Source organism: Trachypithecus francoisi, unplaced genomic scaffold, assembly GCF_009764315.1.
Source record: "Trachypithecus francoisi isolate TF-2019V2 unplaced genomic scaffold, Tfra_2.0 Lachesis_group13, whole genome shotgun sequence".
NCBI lineage: Eukaryota > Metazoa > Chordata > Mammalia > Primates > Cercopithecidae > Trachypithecus > Trachypithecus francoisi.
In genome coordinates, this window is record NW_022681458.1 from 35,472,579 (window position 1) to 35,488,025 (window position 15,447).

The 15,447-nt window shown below is 46.6% G+C and overlaps 1 protein-coding gene across 4 annotated transcripts in view; it reads right to left on the reverse strand.

The window, feature by feature from the left end:
* NRP2 (neuropilin 2) overlaps positions 1-15,447 on the reverse strand; it is a 115,364-nt gene that overhangs the window by 56,131 nt on the left and 43,786 nt on the right. For all 4 annotated transcript variants that reach the window (XM_033230589.1, XM_033230590.1, XM_033230592.1 and 1 more), the window contains exons 7-8: positions 13,749-13,904; positions 1,164-1,308 (exon numbers count right to left, since the gene is read on the reverse strand). In XM_033230589.1, the coding sequence (XP_033086480.1) occupies positions 1,164-1,308; positions 13,749-13,904 (301 nt within the window). The remainder of the gene's footprint in view (positions 1-1,163; positions 1,309-13,748; positions 13,905-15,447) is intronic.

A 15,447-nucleotide genomic window follows, 5' to 3' on the forward strand; every position in this document is an offset into this window, starting at 1 on the left:
AAGATGATGAACAAGAAAGGCATGTGGAGATGCAGAGACTGTACAAACACAAGGTGTTTTAACTAGAAGCCTCAGACAGGGTCAGACCTTGGAGCACTCCCTATCAGAGCTGCAATGATTAGGGGAAAGACACGTGGATGGATGTACACTGAAGACACTTCCAGGTCAAAGAGGCAACTTGCCTGCCCTGGGCTGAGCCCACAAGATAAAGGGGATTGGTCTGTCCTTACATTTCTGGGGCTAATCCAGCCATCATCATCTCCCATCTGCACCCCCTGCATTAGCCTCCTGTAATGTCCCAGCTCCCACTCTGGTCTTCTCCAGTCTACATACCTTGGGTTTCAGCCCACAAAAAAGCTGTGTCCATGCCCCTCACTTCCTCTTTTGGTCCCTCTTGCCACCGTGCCATTGAGAAAGCTGTGACCGTTGCCTGGTGCACTTTCTGTCCCCTCTTCACCAGGTAATGTCTATTATCTGCCTTCTAGCCTCACCTCAATCATCACCTCCTCAAAGAAGTCCTCCTTGAGCTCCTAGGCTGGGTCAAATCCCCTACAATGTACTTCCAAGGACCATAAGCCTCTATTTCCAGACGTTGATCACAGTTTTGATTTTATACTTATGAGTTTATCAGTATGTCTGCCCAACTTGTCCATATGCCCACACAGAACAGAGTCTGTTGTGCCCACCATTGTGTCCACAGCACCATGCACAGCTCTTGGCCCCTGGCTGAGGCAGCAGAGACTGTTATTCGAAAGCAGGGGCTTTGGACTGAAACTGCCTAGATTCAAACCATGGTTCTACCACTTACTGGTGAGTGACCTAGCTCTTTAAGTCTTGGTTTCCTCATCTGTAAAGTGAGGAGAATAATACCTATAGAGTTCTTATGAGGATAATAAAATATGTTACATCTTAGGTGCTTAGAATGGCATCTGTACCTAGTTAGCATTCCATAAATGTTAGCTATTAATAGTAGAAATCAGAGATGCTTAATAAATATATACTGAACGAATGAATGAGAAGACAAACTCTGGTAGGACTTGAGTCTTTGAGCCAGTCTGTCTGGGAAGGTCATGTGGTACAGTCACGCTGTTTGCAGAGAGTTGAAAGGGAGCAGAGCCCAGGACTCAATCAGCACCCCAACCTCAATGGAGCCCCCACCTCACCTGTGACCCGGCAGCCGAAGAGCTCCAGCCGGAGGGCGATACCTGAGTGCCAGGTCTGAGGGCGGATCCTAACAAACCTTGTCAGCAGCGGAGCGTGGAGCTTGTTCAGAACCACCTCAGTTGCATCGTTGTTGGCTTGAAATACCTGTAGCGTAAGATGCAAAACCATGTTATAAATCCCTGTTTGTAGTTCAGCCACTTGAGCAGTCGTTGAAGGAGATGGGAAGGTTCTGTTGAATTTTCTTTTCCTCAAGCTTAAAAATAATCAGTGGGTGTGTTGTTTTGGGCTTTCTAAAGAAACACAATGTAAAAAAAAATTAATTTCTCACACTGTTCTACTTGAAAATTATCAATAGTCTTCCCAGAAAATTTTAGAGGGAAGGAAAATTTTGCCACCAGGCCAAGAGCAGGTAGAAGAAGGAAAACACTTGAGAAGCTAAGGAAGAGGGAGAAAAGTAGAATATCTGTTTAAAATGAAGTAAAAATGTCATCTTTTAGGGCTACCAGACCTCACTCACTAGCTTGAACTTGACACTCCCTCTTCATCATGTTGCAGGCACCTAGGAATATTTGCAGAGCATTTTCTAATTGCAAAGTGCTTCATGGTTGTTTTTGTTAGTTACTTGATGCCATCCCACCCATGAGCGGGCGAGATGATGAGGGGCACCCTCTACCTACAATGGTCCTGTGTCAATCAACACTTTCTTGGTTCTCTCTGGTCTTTGTGGTAGGGTCAGGGTTGCAGACAGTCCTTCAGAGTCCTGCTCCAGCTTCCTCTCACTGTAGTCCCGCCCTATAATGAAATCCATCCCTGTCCCCATCTGACCAATACATCTCTTATGGGAGGGAAGGCTTTTTGGAACAGCTTCTGATCCAACATGGTGGGAGCAAGTCCTGGCTTTCCAGATGGCCCAGATCAATAACTGCCATATGGACCTTATGCTTTTTTGTGCTCTCTGTTCAAAAAAAAAGAAAAAAAAAAAAGTAACTAGAGCAAAGTATATGTGAGTTTCCCTTGGTTTTCCTGAAAAAGGGTAGAGGGAAAAACCAACTAACCAACCACCACTTCTAAATCATACCTGTCATAGCTATAACAACCAAGGGACTCTGTAAATCTACTTATAGCCAACTCTGCAACCATCAGTGATTTCTCCTGCTTAGGAGAACTAGATGCTTCGGCTCCTGCTATTCAGGCCATGCCAAGTGTTTGGGCGCACCAACAGGGTTGGGACAAGAGGACTAGGGAAACTGGTATATTTGAAGACTTTTCAGCCAGATGCAACACAATACCTTTGAGTATAAACAATTATGTCTATACTACCCCAGGAGGTAGGTATTCTTATCTCCACTTTATTGGATAAGGAAACTGAGGCTCAGAGATGCCTGTCTGGATCTACCATCCTTGCCAAGTTTTTAGGTTTTAAGCTTATAGTTTCTTCTAACACATTTTCAGTGTTTGTGTTCATGGCTGGAGTCATGAGGAACTTAAAGTCTCCAGGCATGGGCTGAATGGAGGTAGGGTCACTGTCCAGTGATGTGTTCCCAGTGTGAGTTTATAATCCCACCTTAGAATGGCTTTGAGTAATGGCAAAGAGCAGCACAGAAGTCTAGAGCCAATTGACAACACAGTCCCTTCTTCCCCATGAACTATGAACTCTATCATTTAACAACCCTATTTCCTACTTGCTAATGTTAAAAGTTAGAGCCATTTAATAACACACCACTGAAGACATACCTTTTGCAAGTAACTGAAGGGAAGTGGCTTGCTGAAGACAAACAGGGAAGCAGATTTTCATTGGTCCACCATATTCAGTTTAAACCACTGCTCTGATGCTAAGTCCACCAAACCTGGGGGTGCTCCCAGCTCACCCAGTCTGCTGCTCCCTCTCCCCCCCTGGGAAGCCCTCCCACCGGGTCCTAAAGTTGACAGCAGGGAGCGCACTGGGGAAGAACTTGTTACTCACTCCTCTCTCCCAGGTTCGATTTTGCTGCTTCCTGTATAGCGATTGTGGGTGAGAAGGAGTGAGAAGACCAAGTTAGCAAGGGAAGGAGAAAAGTCAAGGCAATGGAAGGAAGGAGGGTTAGGGCCAGACACCCTGAGGAAGGGCCAAGGGGAGTGGTGCCTGAGCCTACTTCCTTCGTACTGATAAAGGGCTCCACAGCTCTCAGGAAAGGGATGGGGAACCGGATCCAAGGAAAAAAGAGATTCATCAGTTCTCTGAGAATTCAGCATGAGGCAGAAGCTATCTGTTTGTTTTTGTTTTGTTTTGTTTTGTTTTGTTTTGGCAAGGAAGAAGCAAATGCAGCACTTTGCTTATTTCGGACGGGTGCCGTGAGCAGCAGCGGGGGGCCGCCACTGGCCTGCTCTCTGAAGATGGTGATGGGGACTGTGTGTGTGGTCGCCATCAGGAGACGCTAAGGAGTTCACATTGGGGGAAAAAAGCTTTACTTGCCACGTGAATGCATAATTGGAAAGTTGAGTGGATCTGAACTTTAACACTGCTGCTAATCCACAGCATATACACCACGCTGGTGCCGTTTAGAAACACAGCATGTCTTATGTGTTGCTAATATCCAATTTTATCTTATCTGACCCCGGCATTTCTCAGCCTTGGCAGGCAACACTAAGAGACCTTTTCTTTCCTCAGTGAGTAAATGATTGTGTATTTGGACTGTCTTTGGGATGGCGGTGTGTGCATGAGTGTGGCTCACATGGGCATGGGGTGCACATGCTCGCATGTATGAGCTGAGGGAGGGGGTCAGTCTTCCCATGGATACATGTGGCCACAGGCTCTGGGTGAACCCCCTAATCTCTGCTTACAGTATCATCCGTCAGGAAGGGAGGCAAGCACACAGTTTGTATCCCCTAGACCATCTACCTGACTGCTTCAACTAAACTTCACTCTGCCCTTTCATTTTGCCCACTCTTCTCCCACCCTTGAATCAAATGAAGGATCTTTTCAACTTAGCTTCAGATTACCCTTCATGTTTCCAAGCCTAGTTCCTGAACTGTTTTCTTGTCTGCTGTTGACTTTGTGTTCATATCTGCCCTCTGTTCTCTGGATGACGAATGAACAACATCTTATTAGATTTTTAACACACCTCTCACTCAGAGTGTGGTATAGTGGGAAACACAAGACAAAAAAAACCCACTACTGAATCAGAAGCCAGGAGCCGCGCTCTGCTGCTAATTAGCTCATAAGTGTGGGCAAATATCTCTACCTCCCTCGGGCCCCAATTTCCTCCTCTGTTAAATGAGGGGATTGTATGCGTTGATTTGTAAGGTTCTCTCTGGCCCCCTGCTTCTAAACCTTTCTTCACATGACTTTTTGTGGTTTGAACTGCTCTAACAGTGTCCACTTTGCAACAGGGCACTTTAGTTACCCGTTGTCCCTTACAGCCTAAGTGCTTTTGCAGACAATTGCTGTGGATGTTTTATACACTTTGAATAGTGCCCGGAACACATGGGGAGTGCCCCACTCACAGGGCAAGTATACCTTGTTGATGTGTTGCTTCAATACCAGTTCAAATTATTAATAACAAAGAGTCATGAATAATAACACCTTAGTCCTTATATATTGTCTTTTGCCCAAAGATATCAAAGTGCAATTTATGAAAATCCATTTTTAATGAAATATTAAGCAGTTTCTATTTATCCTGACCCAATGGGTTTACAAGGTCTCTATTTTTCTCCCTGCATCTCCCCTATTTATAGCTAGTAAATGCTTTCATATATTATACATCTTTATGACTTTCTCAATGCTTCTGTGGTTTTAGAATCACCCTTCATATGTTTTCTGATCAAATTCACTGAGATGGATTCTTGGCTTCCAGTCTAGGCATTGCAAGGTAAGGGGTTGTGTGCATGGGAAATGACGCCAGGAAATTGGTTTTATTCCCTATTCCCTGACGACTCACTGAATCACTATAGGTAAATCAATAAACCGTAGATACCTTGGTTTCTCCTTCAGGAAAATCAGGTCGATAACAGGCTTGCAGATAGACACTTAAGTTTACTGGCCCTCCCTCCGAGACTTGCATAGCACCCAGGACAGATGTTAGCGTGTCAGCCAAGTCACAAGTCACAAGTGGGTCTTTGCACAGGTGGGATAGTTTCAAGTTCTAAAAGCCACAACTACTCCCAAGTCCCGCCTTCAGGCCAACAATTTTCAGACCACAACTTTGCAGTGAGGTATCTGAGAAAAATCAGTGGGTTGCCTTGTATGTTATACTCAGATAGGCATATTCAAACAGAATGATCAAATGTTAACATCTGCTTTAGAAGCTGGATGTTACAGAGGACATACATTTTTTATTTTTTATTTTATTTATTTATTTTTGAGATGGAGTCTTGCTCTGTCAACCAGGCTAGAGTGCAGTGGCACAATCTTGGCTCATTGCAACCTCTGCCTCCCGAGTTCAAACAATTCTCCTACCTCAGCCTCCCTAGTAGCTGGGATTATAGGTATGTGCCACCGTGCCCGGCTAATTTTTATATTTTTAGTAGAGACAGGGTTTCACCATGTTGGCCAGGCTGGTCTCGAACTCCTGACCTCAAGTGATATGCCTGCCTTGGCTTCTCAAAGTGCTGGGATTACAGGTGTGAGCCACCACACCTGACCCATTTTTTATTCGTTTTAAAAGAAAGATCTTAGTATGGTTGTTTACTACCCAAAGGGAAATCACAAGTATGTTCAGGGTGACCCTAGTTTTCTGATGATAGTGTTGATTATATCGTAATTATTAAAAATATATGTGTGTGCCTGTTTAAAAAGAGCTAAGGTGAACATAAAGATTTCTTCAAGTGCATCTCTACAAACCAACTTTAAAAAGCAATTCAGGGCACAAAGTGGTCTGGATTATCCATTTGGTGCCTCTCTGAATTCTGAATATAATCCAGCATTATTCAATTGATTTCTGAGACCTTTGGTTTCTTGTCAGTAGCACAGAACCTGAAAACCATCAGCATTTCCTGGACTTTCTGATTTGCACCTCTAGGGGAGAGGGGGACCTGCCAAATAAATCAGCTGCTATCCAGCATCCCAGTTTGGTTGTATCTACACTCCCAGGAAAAGAAAATCAGTGCATTTTGACCATTCCTGTGAGTCTGCAAGGCATGGACAATATAATTCAATGTCATATATATATATATATGTGTGTGTGTGTGTATGTGTGTATATAATCTAATAAGAAGCATCCAGCCAGAACGCATTACGATGGTTTCTGAGACCATCTCAGAACATTTTCTCTGCTTCCCACCCCAATTTCTAGTCACAGTCACCTTTCCTTGCTGACCCCTCCTTAAGTTGTCTTTGAAGAACGCACAGTGACTGGCATAGCTGAGGACAGTGAGCTTTGCAGCCTTCCTACCTTCTAGGCCTCTAAGCAGAGGGATTTTCTGCCCAGCCTAAAGCCTTTTCCTATATACCATTCATCTTTGCTATCAATACCCATGTGGCCGGGACAGTGTAGATGATACCTGTCATCATGCCTGCCTCTGGGGCCTGAGATGAAGATTCTGTCCAAGTCTTTGAGCTCCCTGGAGGAGAGACACAGCTGGCTGTTTCACTCTTCCCAAATGAGGTGGGCCCTTTGGCGGACAAACACAGTCTTTCCTTAGGTGCACCACCTCTCATGCGAGTAGGGCTTCAGTATTCAGCTTACACACTCCCATCTCTTCGTTACCTGTGGTGTTAACTACTGTTTACTTCTATTTTGCTGTATATATCTGAAGTCAGCCAGCTCCAGGGACTGCAAAGAAAGCAGGGAAATGTTTCCAAGACAGCACAGTGCTGGAGCCCTGGGGTAGAAATTGTGCATGAGATGCTCCTCTTCTTTTTAAAAATAAATATTTCTCTCCACTAATAAATGTTTCATTGCCTCCAAAGTTCTCCCTTTCAATGTACTTGGCACAGACACTCAAGAAGGAGGAAAACAAAGCAGGGAGAAAAGTGGCAGGAACGCAGGGCAGAGGCTGGGGGAAACCAGAAGCATGTTTTTAAAACTAGTCTCAGAAACAAATGTGCTGACTCATCCACTCACCCTGACTGCAGACCTGTGTGTCCTCCCTCTCCCACCCCCTTCCCTTGCATCTGCTCTAAAACCAGCCATTGGGTCTACACGTAAAAATAAATTGCTAATCAATGAATGCCATCCTGTTTAATTAATTTGTTGCACAAAACAGGCAAGTAGCGGGAGGGAACTGTTGCACTGGGGTGGAGAGGAAATGATATGAAGGCAATGGGCTTTTTTTGTTGTTTGAATAATGGTCCTGATCTTTTTCCTTTAAAACTTCCCTTTAAAGACAATTTTAAAAGTTGTTTTAAAGCTTCTTTCATTCTAGTGGATATGGGAACTTAGCCAGATATAGAGTCAGAGGCATGTGTGTGTGTGTGCATGTGTATACATTACATACATATATGTGTATATATATATAAAGAGAGAGATTAAGAGAAGGTGGGGATGCGGGTAGGCAAAGAAGCTCTCTAACAACCAAATGCACATTTCGGACTCTGATGACCTCTGCTCTCATCCTCCTTTACTTTCGGGCTGTTTTTGTCATCAGGCAACTTTCCTACAGGAAGGAGGAGACAGGCGCAGGAGTGGCTGTGTTCTGGGGGGCGGGGATGGGCGCATCCCCATCTGTGTGGGCCTGCGGGCCCCGTTAGATTTACTGCGGGATTATGTTACCCCCATCGAGACGCTAAGCCCTGGAACACAGTATACTAACAGGATTAGGGTTTCAGGATTTGAGACAGGAACGCTTCGGGGAGGAGGAGCAGGAGGAGCGGGAGGAGCGCAGCTCAGGGGTGGGGCAGGAGAACAGCGGGCGGGGGAGGAGCACAGGATCAGAGCAATGAGGGGGCTTGGGGGGAATGGCCAATGTCCTCCTAGGAAGACTGAAAGAGCAACTTGGACATTCTAGGACATTACAGCTGGGTGAAGTGGGCCCTCCTCACCTGGAAACCTCCTAACACAGATGTTTGGGGTTTTTAAGGAGGCGCCTTTAACTCCCAGGTGGGCAGAGATTGAGGGAACAGGGAATGAGGTTCCAGAGACCTCTGCCACCTGCCTGCCTCTTCCGGTGGAGGCTCTGCAAACCAGAGCAGGGACAAGGTGATATCAGAGAGTGGGACACTCTACCAAGTGAGGGCTTCACTCCAGTGCTTACCTACATTAGTTGGGGTTGGGGCAAGGAACATGATTCCTCAGCCCAAGCAAAATCACAGCACCCTTCCACATGCCCTCTATGTGCTCCTTGTCACTGGCTCTGTGCACAGCGGGGACCTGGGAGGTTAACATCAAGGCTATCAGCGCCAGGGAGGCGCGCCTCAGCTATTGGAGACAGTTCAGCACCCACGGGAGCTGGGTGACGCTGGCCGCGGAAGCCTGATAGAGAAAAGGTTCAAGCTTCTGTATAATGAAATTTCCCCCTGAGCTTCCTAAGTGGAGAGGCTAAAGGTCTGAGCTCATCCCATGGCAGATGGATAAGGGACAAACTTAATTACCTAGGGCACTGGATTCTTCTCCATTTTAATTGAGGGGGTCAGATACACTGAGGGACTTGAACTTGGAAGGGGCATCAGCCCCCTTCAGAGCACACACAGCCATGGTTCGATGATGCCGTTCTAGCCACGACTTCTGAAGGCTGGTGCCCACTACAGTGTGAGGCATTGTCCTAATCTCATATACAACAAACAAAATTACTACCACAAAAGGAATAAGGGGAAGCCCATCATCTGCCAGGAGGTTTTTTAAAAAAAGGTTTCTTCTGAAAACTTAAATGATCAAGTGGAGGCATAATTGCATCCCTAAGAGAACAATGAGGCTGGGATGGATGACATTTATCTGAGGCAGCTCAGTGCAGGCCCCATCAGATGCAGGGAAAGGTCTGGATGACTTATCGTGGTCCATTCCAGGCCTATGATTTTAAAAGAGGCCCATAAATATCCCATGGGGCCTTCTTACTTTTTAAATTGATAACTTGCTTCTGCTCAAGGAGAGCTTTGTGGGTCTACTCCATTAATTATATCCGCAGAGAGTGTTCCATCTGCAGATCTCAAGGTGCTTTGCCGATAGCAGCCGCAGCGCCACTCCATTTGGACTGGGTGGAAACACTGAGGCCTGGAGCCACTAAGAGACGTTTCCAGGGTCATGCAGTCCCCTGTTTAAGAAGGTCTGAAAATAGACATCCTGTGCCTCTAGCTGTTAGCCAACTGATCTGGGGGTTTGGTTTTCTGACACCACTCTTTCTCTCCTCCCAAGTCTCTGATTTAAAAATGATCTGTTTTAATTTAGAAAATAAATACAGGACAGAAGATTTTTGAAGTGGGGTGTTTATTTGTTTTGAAGGGATGTAGCCAAATCAAACAAATGGCAACTCCTTTCAACTCCCTATCCTCATGATTCTGTCGTGGGGCCCAGCTCCACAGCAATGAGCCTAGTGGGTTAAGCCACGTCCAGGCTCATCCTGCACACAGAACTTCACTGGAGAGGAGGCTTTCCGGGAAAGTGTGTGCCTGTCAGTCCTTGGACTGAACGTGTAGGAAGCCAAGTTCCCTCAAGATGAAGAGTAAGGCCTAGGCCAGACTGTGGAGAGCGCCAGCCTGGACATCCAAGTCTGGTGACCAGGCGCCGTCCATGAAGGCTCCAGTTTCCTAGTCCCTGCAGCAAGGTACTTAATCTCTAAGAGCTTCAATTCCACAGTTGTGAAACTCTGTGAAATTCTCCAGTGAATAAGCTGGTGCCTGAGGATTTTCTGAGTCCCTTGGAGGTCATCCTTACATTAATGTGATGAGCTCAGTGCATTCCTTCCACTCCTTGTGGGGTAATTCTGAAAATTCTTGGACCCAAGTCTTACCTCATCCCTATCTCCCCCATCCATCCTTGATCTGGCCAATAGCGTGCATTTGGCACCCTACAGACTTTCTCTTTTAGCCCAAATTTCTTCCAAATACATCAGAATAGCCCAGAAACACTGTGACTAACCAGAGCTATGTCAACAAGGGAGATCCCCAAGTTTACCGAATGAGAGGGAACTGAAGATAAGGGCTTTTGCCTAGACAAATAAGGGCAATAGTCTCTGTCCCCTGTCTTGTCACCAGCTGTGGTTCTATTCCCCAGGCACAGCTGATCCCCCAGTGCAGACTCATGGAATCAGCATCTCAGGAGGACAGGACCTTGACTAAGACCTTGTGCCTCTGAGCTCTTCCTATCGCTCTCCATGTGCCCCTCTTGGTATGTATGTACATAATTGTGCCTATAATTATGTAAACATACATGAACCTTCTACTGTTGTATTAACAATGCCATGTCTGCGTCTGGGGTGTTACTAATATAGCTGGGGAAACCAAAAGCAGTAATTTCTGCTTGTGGTTTCTAAAGAAATGTATGCAAAGCAATTTGTATAATTTAAGGGAGCATGTGGGTTGGATATGGGTTCCATCAGGCAGATGAGCTCTCTGCCTTGTGGTTATGCCATAAATATACATAAGGCGGGCCCGCCCTATATGAGAATCATAGGTTCCATATTTATGGCATGTGGAATTGGATAAAGATTTGGAATGTGCTGTGCATGTGGCCTGTGTAACCAGGCTGCATTTGCCAGGGGGAGGTTTGCAATGCCCCAGCAACAGGGTGACTGACCACTTTCTCATAGGCGACCTCATGATGACCTGTTAGATGGGAAGAGACCAAGAAGAGGCTGCTCCCTGGCTAGGGGAGGCTGGAAAAGAGTTCCTTAGTCTTCCTCACCCCCTGGCAGCAAGAAGGAAGGCATTCTTTCAGAGGCCTAGGCCTTGCCTCAGCCCAGTCTGGGTCCACATTGTAAACAGTGTTTTGCAAAGACATAGCACAGCCCTCCCCCGCCACCTTGCATGCTCATTAATCTTGTTTTTCTCTGCCTTCCCCAATTCCCTGGTCTTTGGTATGCTGCATTGCTGTTGACAGTGACCAGGGAGTTGAAATCGAGTTCCCACATTTCTGTCCCAAATGTCACAATTCCCTCTTCCTTCCCTGCACACTGGGAAGGCATTTGCAAACCTTCCCTCTGCACTGCAGAGCAGAGTGGAGCCGGCGGCTGCCTTCCTCTCTGCTTTGCTTTTCTGCTAACTCCTGTTGTCTGAATTTCACTTTCAAGCCCGCCACTTAGCACCCGTTAGCTGGGCACAGTGCTCACCATCCAGCGGCTACAAAGAGAAACTCAGTGGTGGTATTCGGCGTGGACGAAGCCTCTTCCTCCACTGCCCCCAAGTCCCCTCCCCAACCCCCACCTCCCCCATGGCATCAAATCAAACTGCGGCAGACTTGACAAATCTATTTGGCATGGTTCACTCAACTATTTCAACCCCAACAGCCCGGAGAGCTGCACTGACGCACCGTGAATGAGGGGGAATCTGCACATTAAATACAGATATCTGAACGAAAGATCTGCTAATGAAGGGGCAGCTGAGACCATCCTTGCAGAGGAGACAAGGAAAGCCTCCTGGGTGCCCACCACACCCACAGTGGGGTGAAGGAGCTTGGAGAGTGGGGCAATGCCTAATTGGCAGGCTCTCCATTTTCCTGCCTCCTTCTAAGTACACAGAGGACGAATTTCTAATGCGGAAGAGAAAGGGCTTTTCCTCTGCCCCAACTCCATTTATTTGGGTAGGACTAATTCAGTAAAACAAAAACAAAAACAAAAAAACTCTCAAGTTACCCCTTGGCTCCTGGGGAAAGAAATCTAGCCAAGTGGGGAAAGAGAAGGCAAAAGAGAACGTATCCACTATGAAAAAGTTGAGAAAAATAATTCTGAAAACCAGAAAGCTAAATTCAATTTCAGGAATATCCTTCCTGAAGAATGAATACCAGGGATAAAGCCAGGGAGGACAGCATTCTACGAAAATGTGCAGTGCTAAGGTATTTCCAAAAGCAGGTTTCCTACAAATGATGTTTTAAATAGCATCCTGGTCCATCTGCACGCTTTTAAAACAGCTTATGCTACAGTATCCCTCCAGGCCCACGCTGCTTAGTCACTGCGCCTGGACAGGGAGACAGTCAGGTGAGCCCCACTCCTCTCCCCGGGGGTCACCCCTGCCTGGCTTCTGGCACTTGTCTGCTAGCTGAGCTTCGGAGATCTACCAGTTTATCATTGAAAAGGCTGGGGTGGAACCAGGTCTCAGCCCCCAAGCTCCTGGCACCCAGTGCCAATTCAGGCTGGCCATTCCCAACGGATGCTTGGCAAGTCTTCCTGAAACCACGTCAGTGGGAAACCAGACCTGGCCTGGCACATCTTTCAATTACTAAGTACCTCACAATCTTTATGATGGAAATCGGGCAATTGTGTGCATGTGTGTGAGATACCTGGTAATATCCAGAAGCCATGGTTTTCAGATGAGTGGTACCCCATTACTACTACATTGTTTTTGATTTTTAAAAAATCTACTCCTTTTCCCGTTTCCCAAGTGAGGCTGCCAACGTCATAGTTCAGAATTTTCTGGGTCTAAGGTTTCCAGCTGCACCAGCCAGGGCAAGCTGCCTTGGGGCAGTGATAGGGGCTGAGGAGATTCCCTTTGGAAAAGATCTTTGGCCTCCCTAGGCTTGGCCACATGTGACCCGTTTTGATAATTCACACCCTAACAGACCAGGGCCTGGTGGAACTGGAACGCTGCAGGAGAGACCCGCTTCCTCCCTCCCTACCTCCCTTTTAGGGAAGGAGAGGCAGCCCCTGGGAATCTCCCGGACATCACACTCTCCTTCCAGACCTCTGTGCCAGCTCCTGCTCTGCAGGGGGCACCATGCCCTGTGCTCCCATCACAGATACCACAATCCCACCCACACAAGCCCCTGGCTGTTTGCAATAAGCCCCTATGTGCTGAGTGTGCTGTGTATATACACATATAGCCACCACATCGGCCATGCCAGCTGCAGACCCAGAATGTCATGTGTCTTAAGAGAGTGGAGTGCCAGACATTTATCCATATGTATACAACAATAGCCCCACATCACCCACACAGACCACACCTCCGGGAGCCGCAGACGCGGGAGACACCAGCAGAGAGAATTCAATGCCTCGCTGCTAAGCATGATTGCCAGTTCAGAACCCATCCCCTACAAACTGAATTTCTCTTCATTATTTATTGTCCTCTTTCTTCTGCGGGACATTGTGATTCCCTCTCAGGATTTGTGCCCTTTCATTTCCAGAGCTCGGTAACTCCTGAACTGTAGTGTCATGTGGTTTTGTGATTGTTAACCCAGCATGTGGAAGGGACTCAGGCCATAAGTGTTCAGTGAATCCTGTGTGGGGAGAAGCGGACTGGGGACACATTTTCTCCTTCATTTGAAGTCAGAGAACACTCTGCAAGCTCTCTCTCTCTCTGCTGTGCAAGATGCAACAGCAACCGGGCTGTCAGAGAAACGGTGTTTTCCAATCGCTTTAGCCTAAGAGAGAAGATTTTCAAGGCCAGCACGACCCTTGCCTCCATCAATTATCTGAGCCTCACTACACAAGGCCCTCTTTCCTGTAGGAGGTCGGCTTAAAGCTCCCCTGATCCCATCCCTCCTGCCCTGGTCCAATGTGCCTTTAAGGTAGGATCATGGATTTACCTTGTGATTTTTGCCATGCCGGTACACCATCCAGTCCTCTCCATTAGTGCTGACTTCCAGCTTATAGGATTTGACATAGTAGCCATTCTGTGTTTCCCTGGAAATCGCTCCCTGTGTTGCGATGGCTGTGAGCATGGTTAAAAAGCGCAGGTCCACCTGGGGAAGAGAGGGCAGGAGTAAGAGACCACCATTCCCAACACAGGGCAGTGTCTTGTTTTTTTCCAAAGGATGCAATCATTAGACTTTTCTCCCAACCTGTATCTGTGATTCGCTGAGACGTCCTTGTAATTAGTATCAGTTTGCAATTCCATTGGACGATTAAACTTGCATTATCTTACACTAAATCAGACACCTTGAAAAGCTAGGTTTTCTTTTTTCTCTCTTTTGCAAATATGAAGGGACAACACTCATTTTTTCTAAATCATTGAACATCTAGAACTATAATCCCTTCTTAGTAAATGAAGGCCTGCCTTGAACTGTGGAAGCAGATGCTGCTTTAAAGAAATAAGGCTGAATCTACTACACTCTACTCCTGTCCAATTCACTTACAATGCCCTAGTTCCAAAAGTCACACTCATAGAGGCATCCCCTCCCCACACCCTCTCCCTCCATTGTGTACTTAGTTGCTCAGGTCACTAAGGGGTCAAAGGGCATGTAGAGTCTGCCCAAGCAATTAGGCTTATGCACCAAGGCCTGACCTTTTGCTCTATGAGGAGGATGGCCAACATTTTAAGGTACTTCCCCTCCCACAATGCCAAACCCATTTGGAAATTGCTGGATGTCATTCCTTTGCTGGCCATGGTGTTTCTGAATGGCAGTCTCCACGTGACCAAAATGTAGCTAGCACACACTGGCTAAATTCAATTCAGTAAGCACTTATTGGTGACCTACAATGTGCTCAGCATTACTAAACATTCAAATAAGTACACAGTGCCATCTACACGTATGAGAAACAGGTGGATGGCAATAGGAGAAAGTATAAGATTAAGGTCAAAGATAGGGGATGCCAGTTATAAAGAACTTTCTGGAAGCTTTGCAGGCTGAGATGGATTTTTGGAGAGGCAGAGAGGAGAGACAATGACAAATGGCCCCAGGGCTTGCTGTTAGAACCTCTGTGGACTCCCTGGAGTTTCTAAGTGGTCTTTCCCCCTTTCCTGTTGTCTGCTTTGCAACATCCTTCTTAGAGCAGAGGTCACCGTGTCGCATCAGAGCTAGGACAGGCTTGTCAGTGGGTCACAAGGCTGTCTTACATGTGTCATAAAAGCAGTCACTGCTCTGGTGTGGAACTAGTAGCTTGCTTTTCCCTGTTTACTTCTTCCCAGGGGATGAGAACTGACTGGAGCAGTGTGCAGTGCGGGAAGATTACTCAACACGAGCTGCAAGTTTTATTCAGAATAAAGCAAACAATGGTCTGAAGAGATGCTGCTGAGCATCTGGACGCCTTGCGTTCCGTTCCTGGTAGTGACATTTTCCCATGTGTTCTTCTGATAGCTCTGTGCAAAACCTTCCTGGCAGGGCTGTCTCCAAATAGCAAAGATCATGAGAAGCTGTCATGCGCAGTTAGCACCTCAACAAACCTGCCCTTAGGAGAATGCCCCCCATGTCCCTGATGCCTCCCGTGCCAAGAATGAGGAAGATTCAAACAAGCTTATAGAATGTTCCTTGAATATCTATAGTGATAGAGCAAACAGCATCCTGG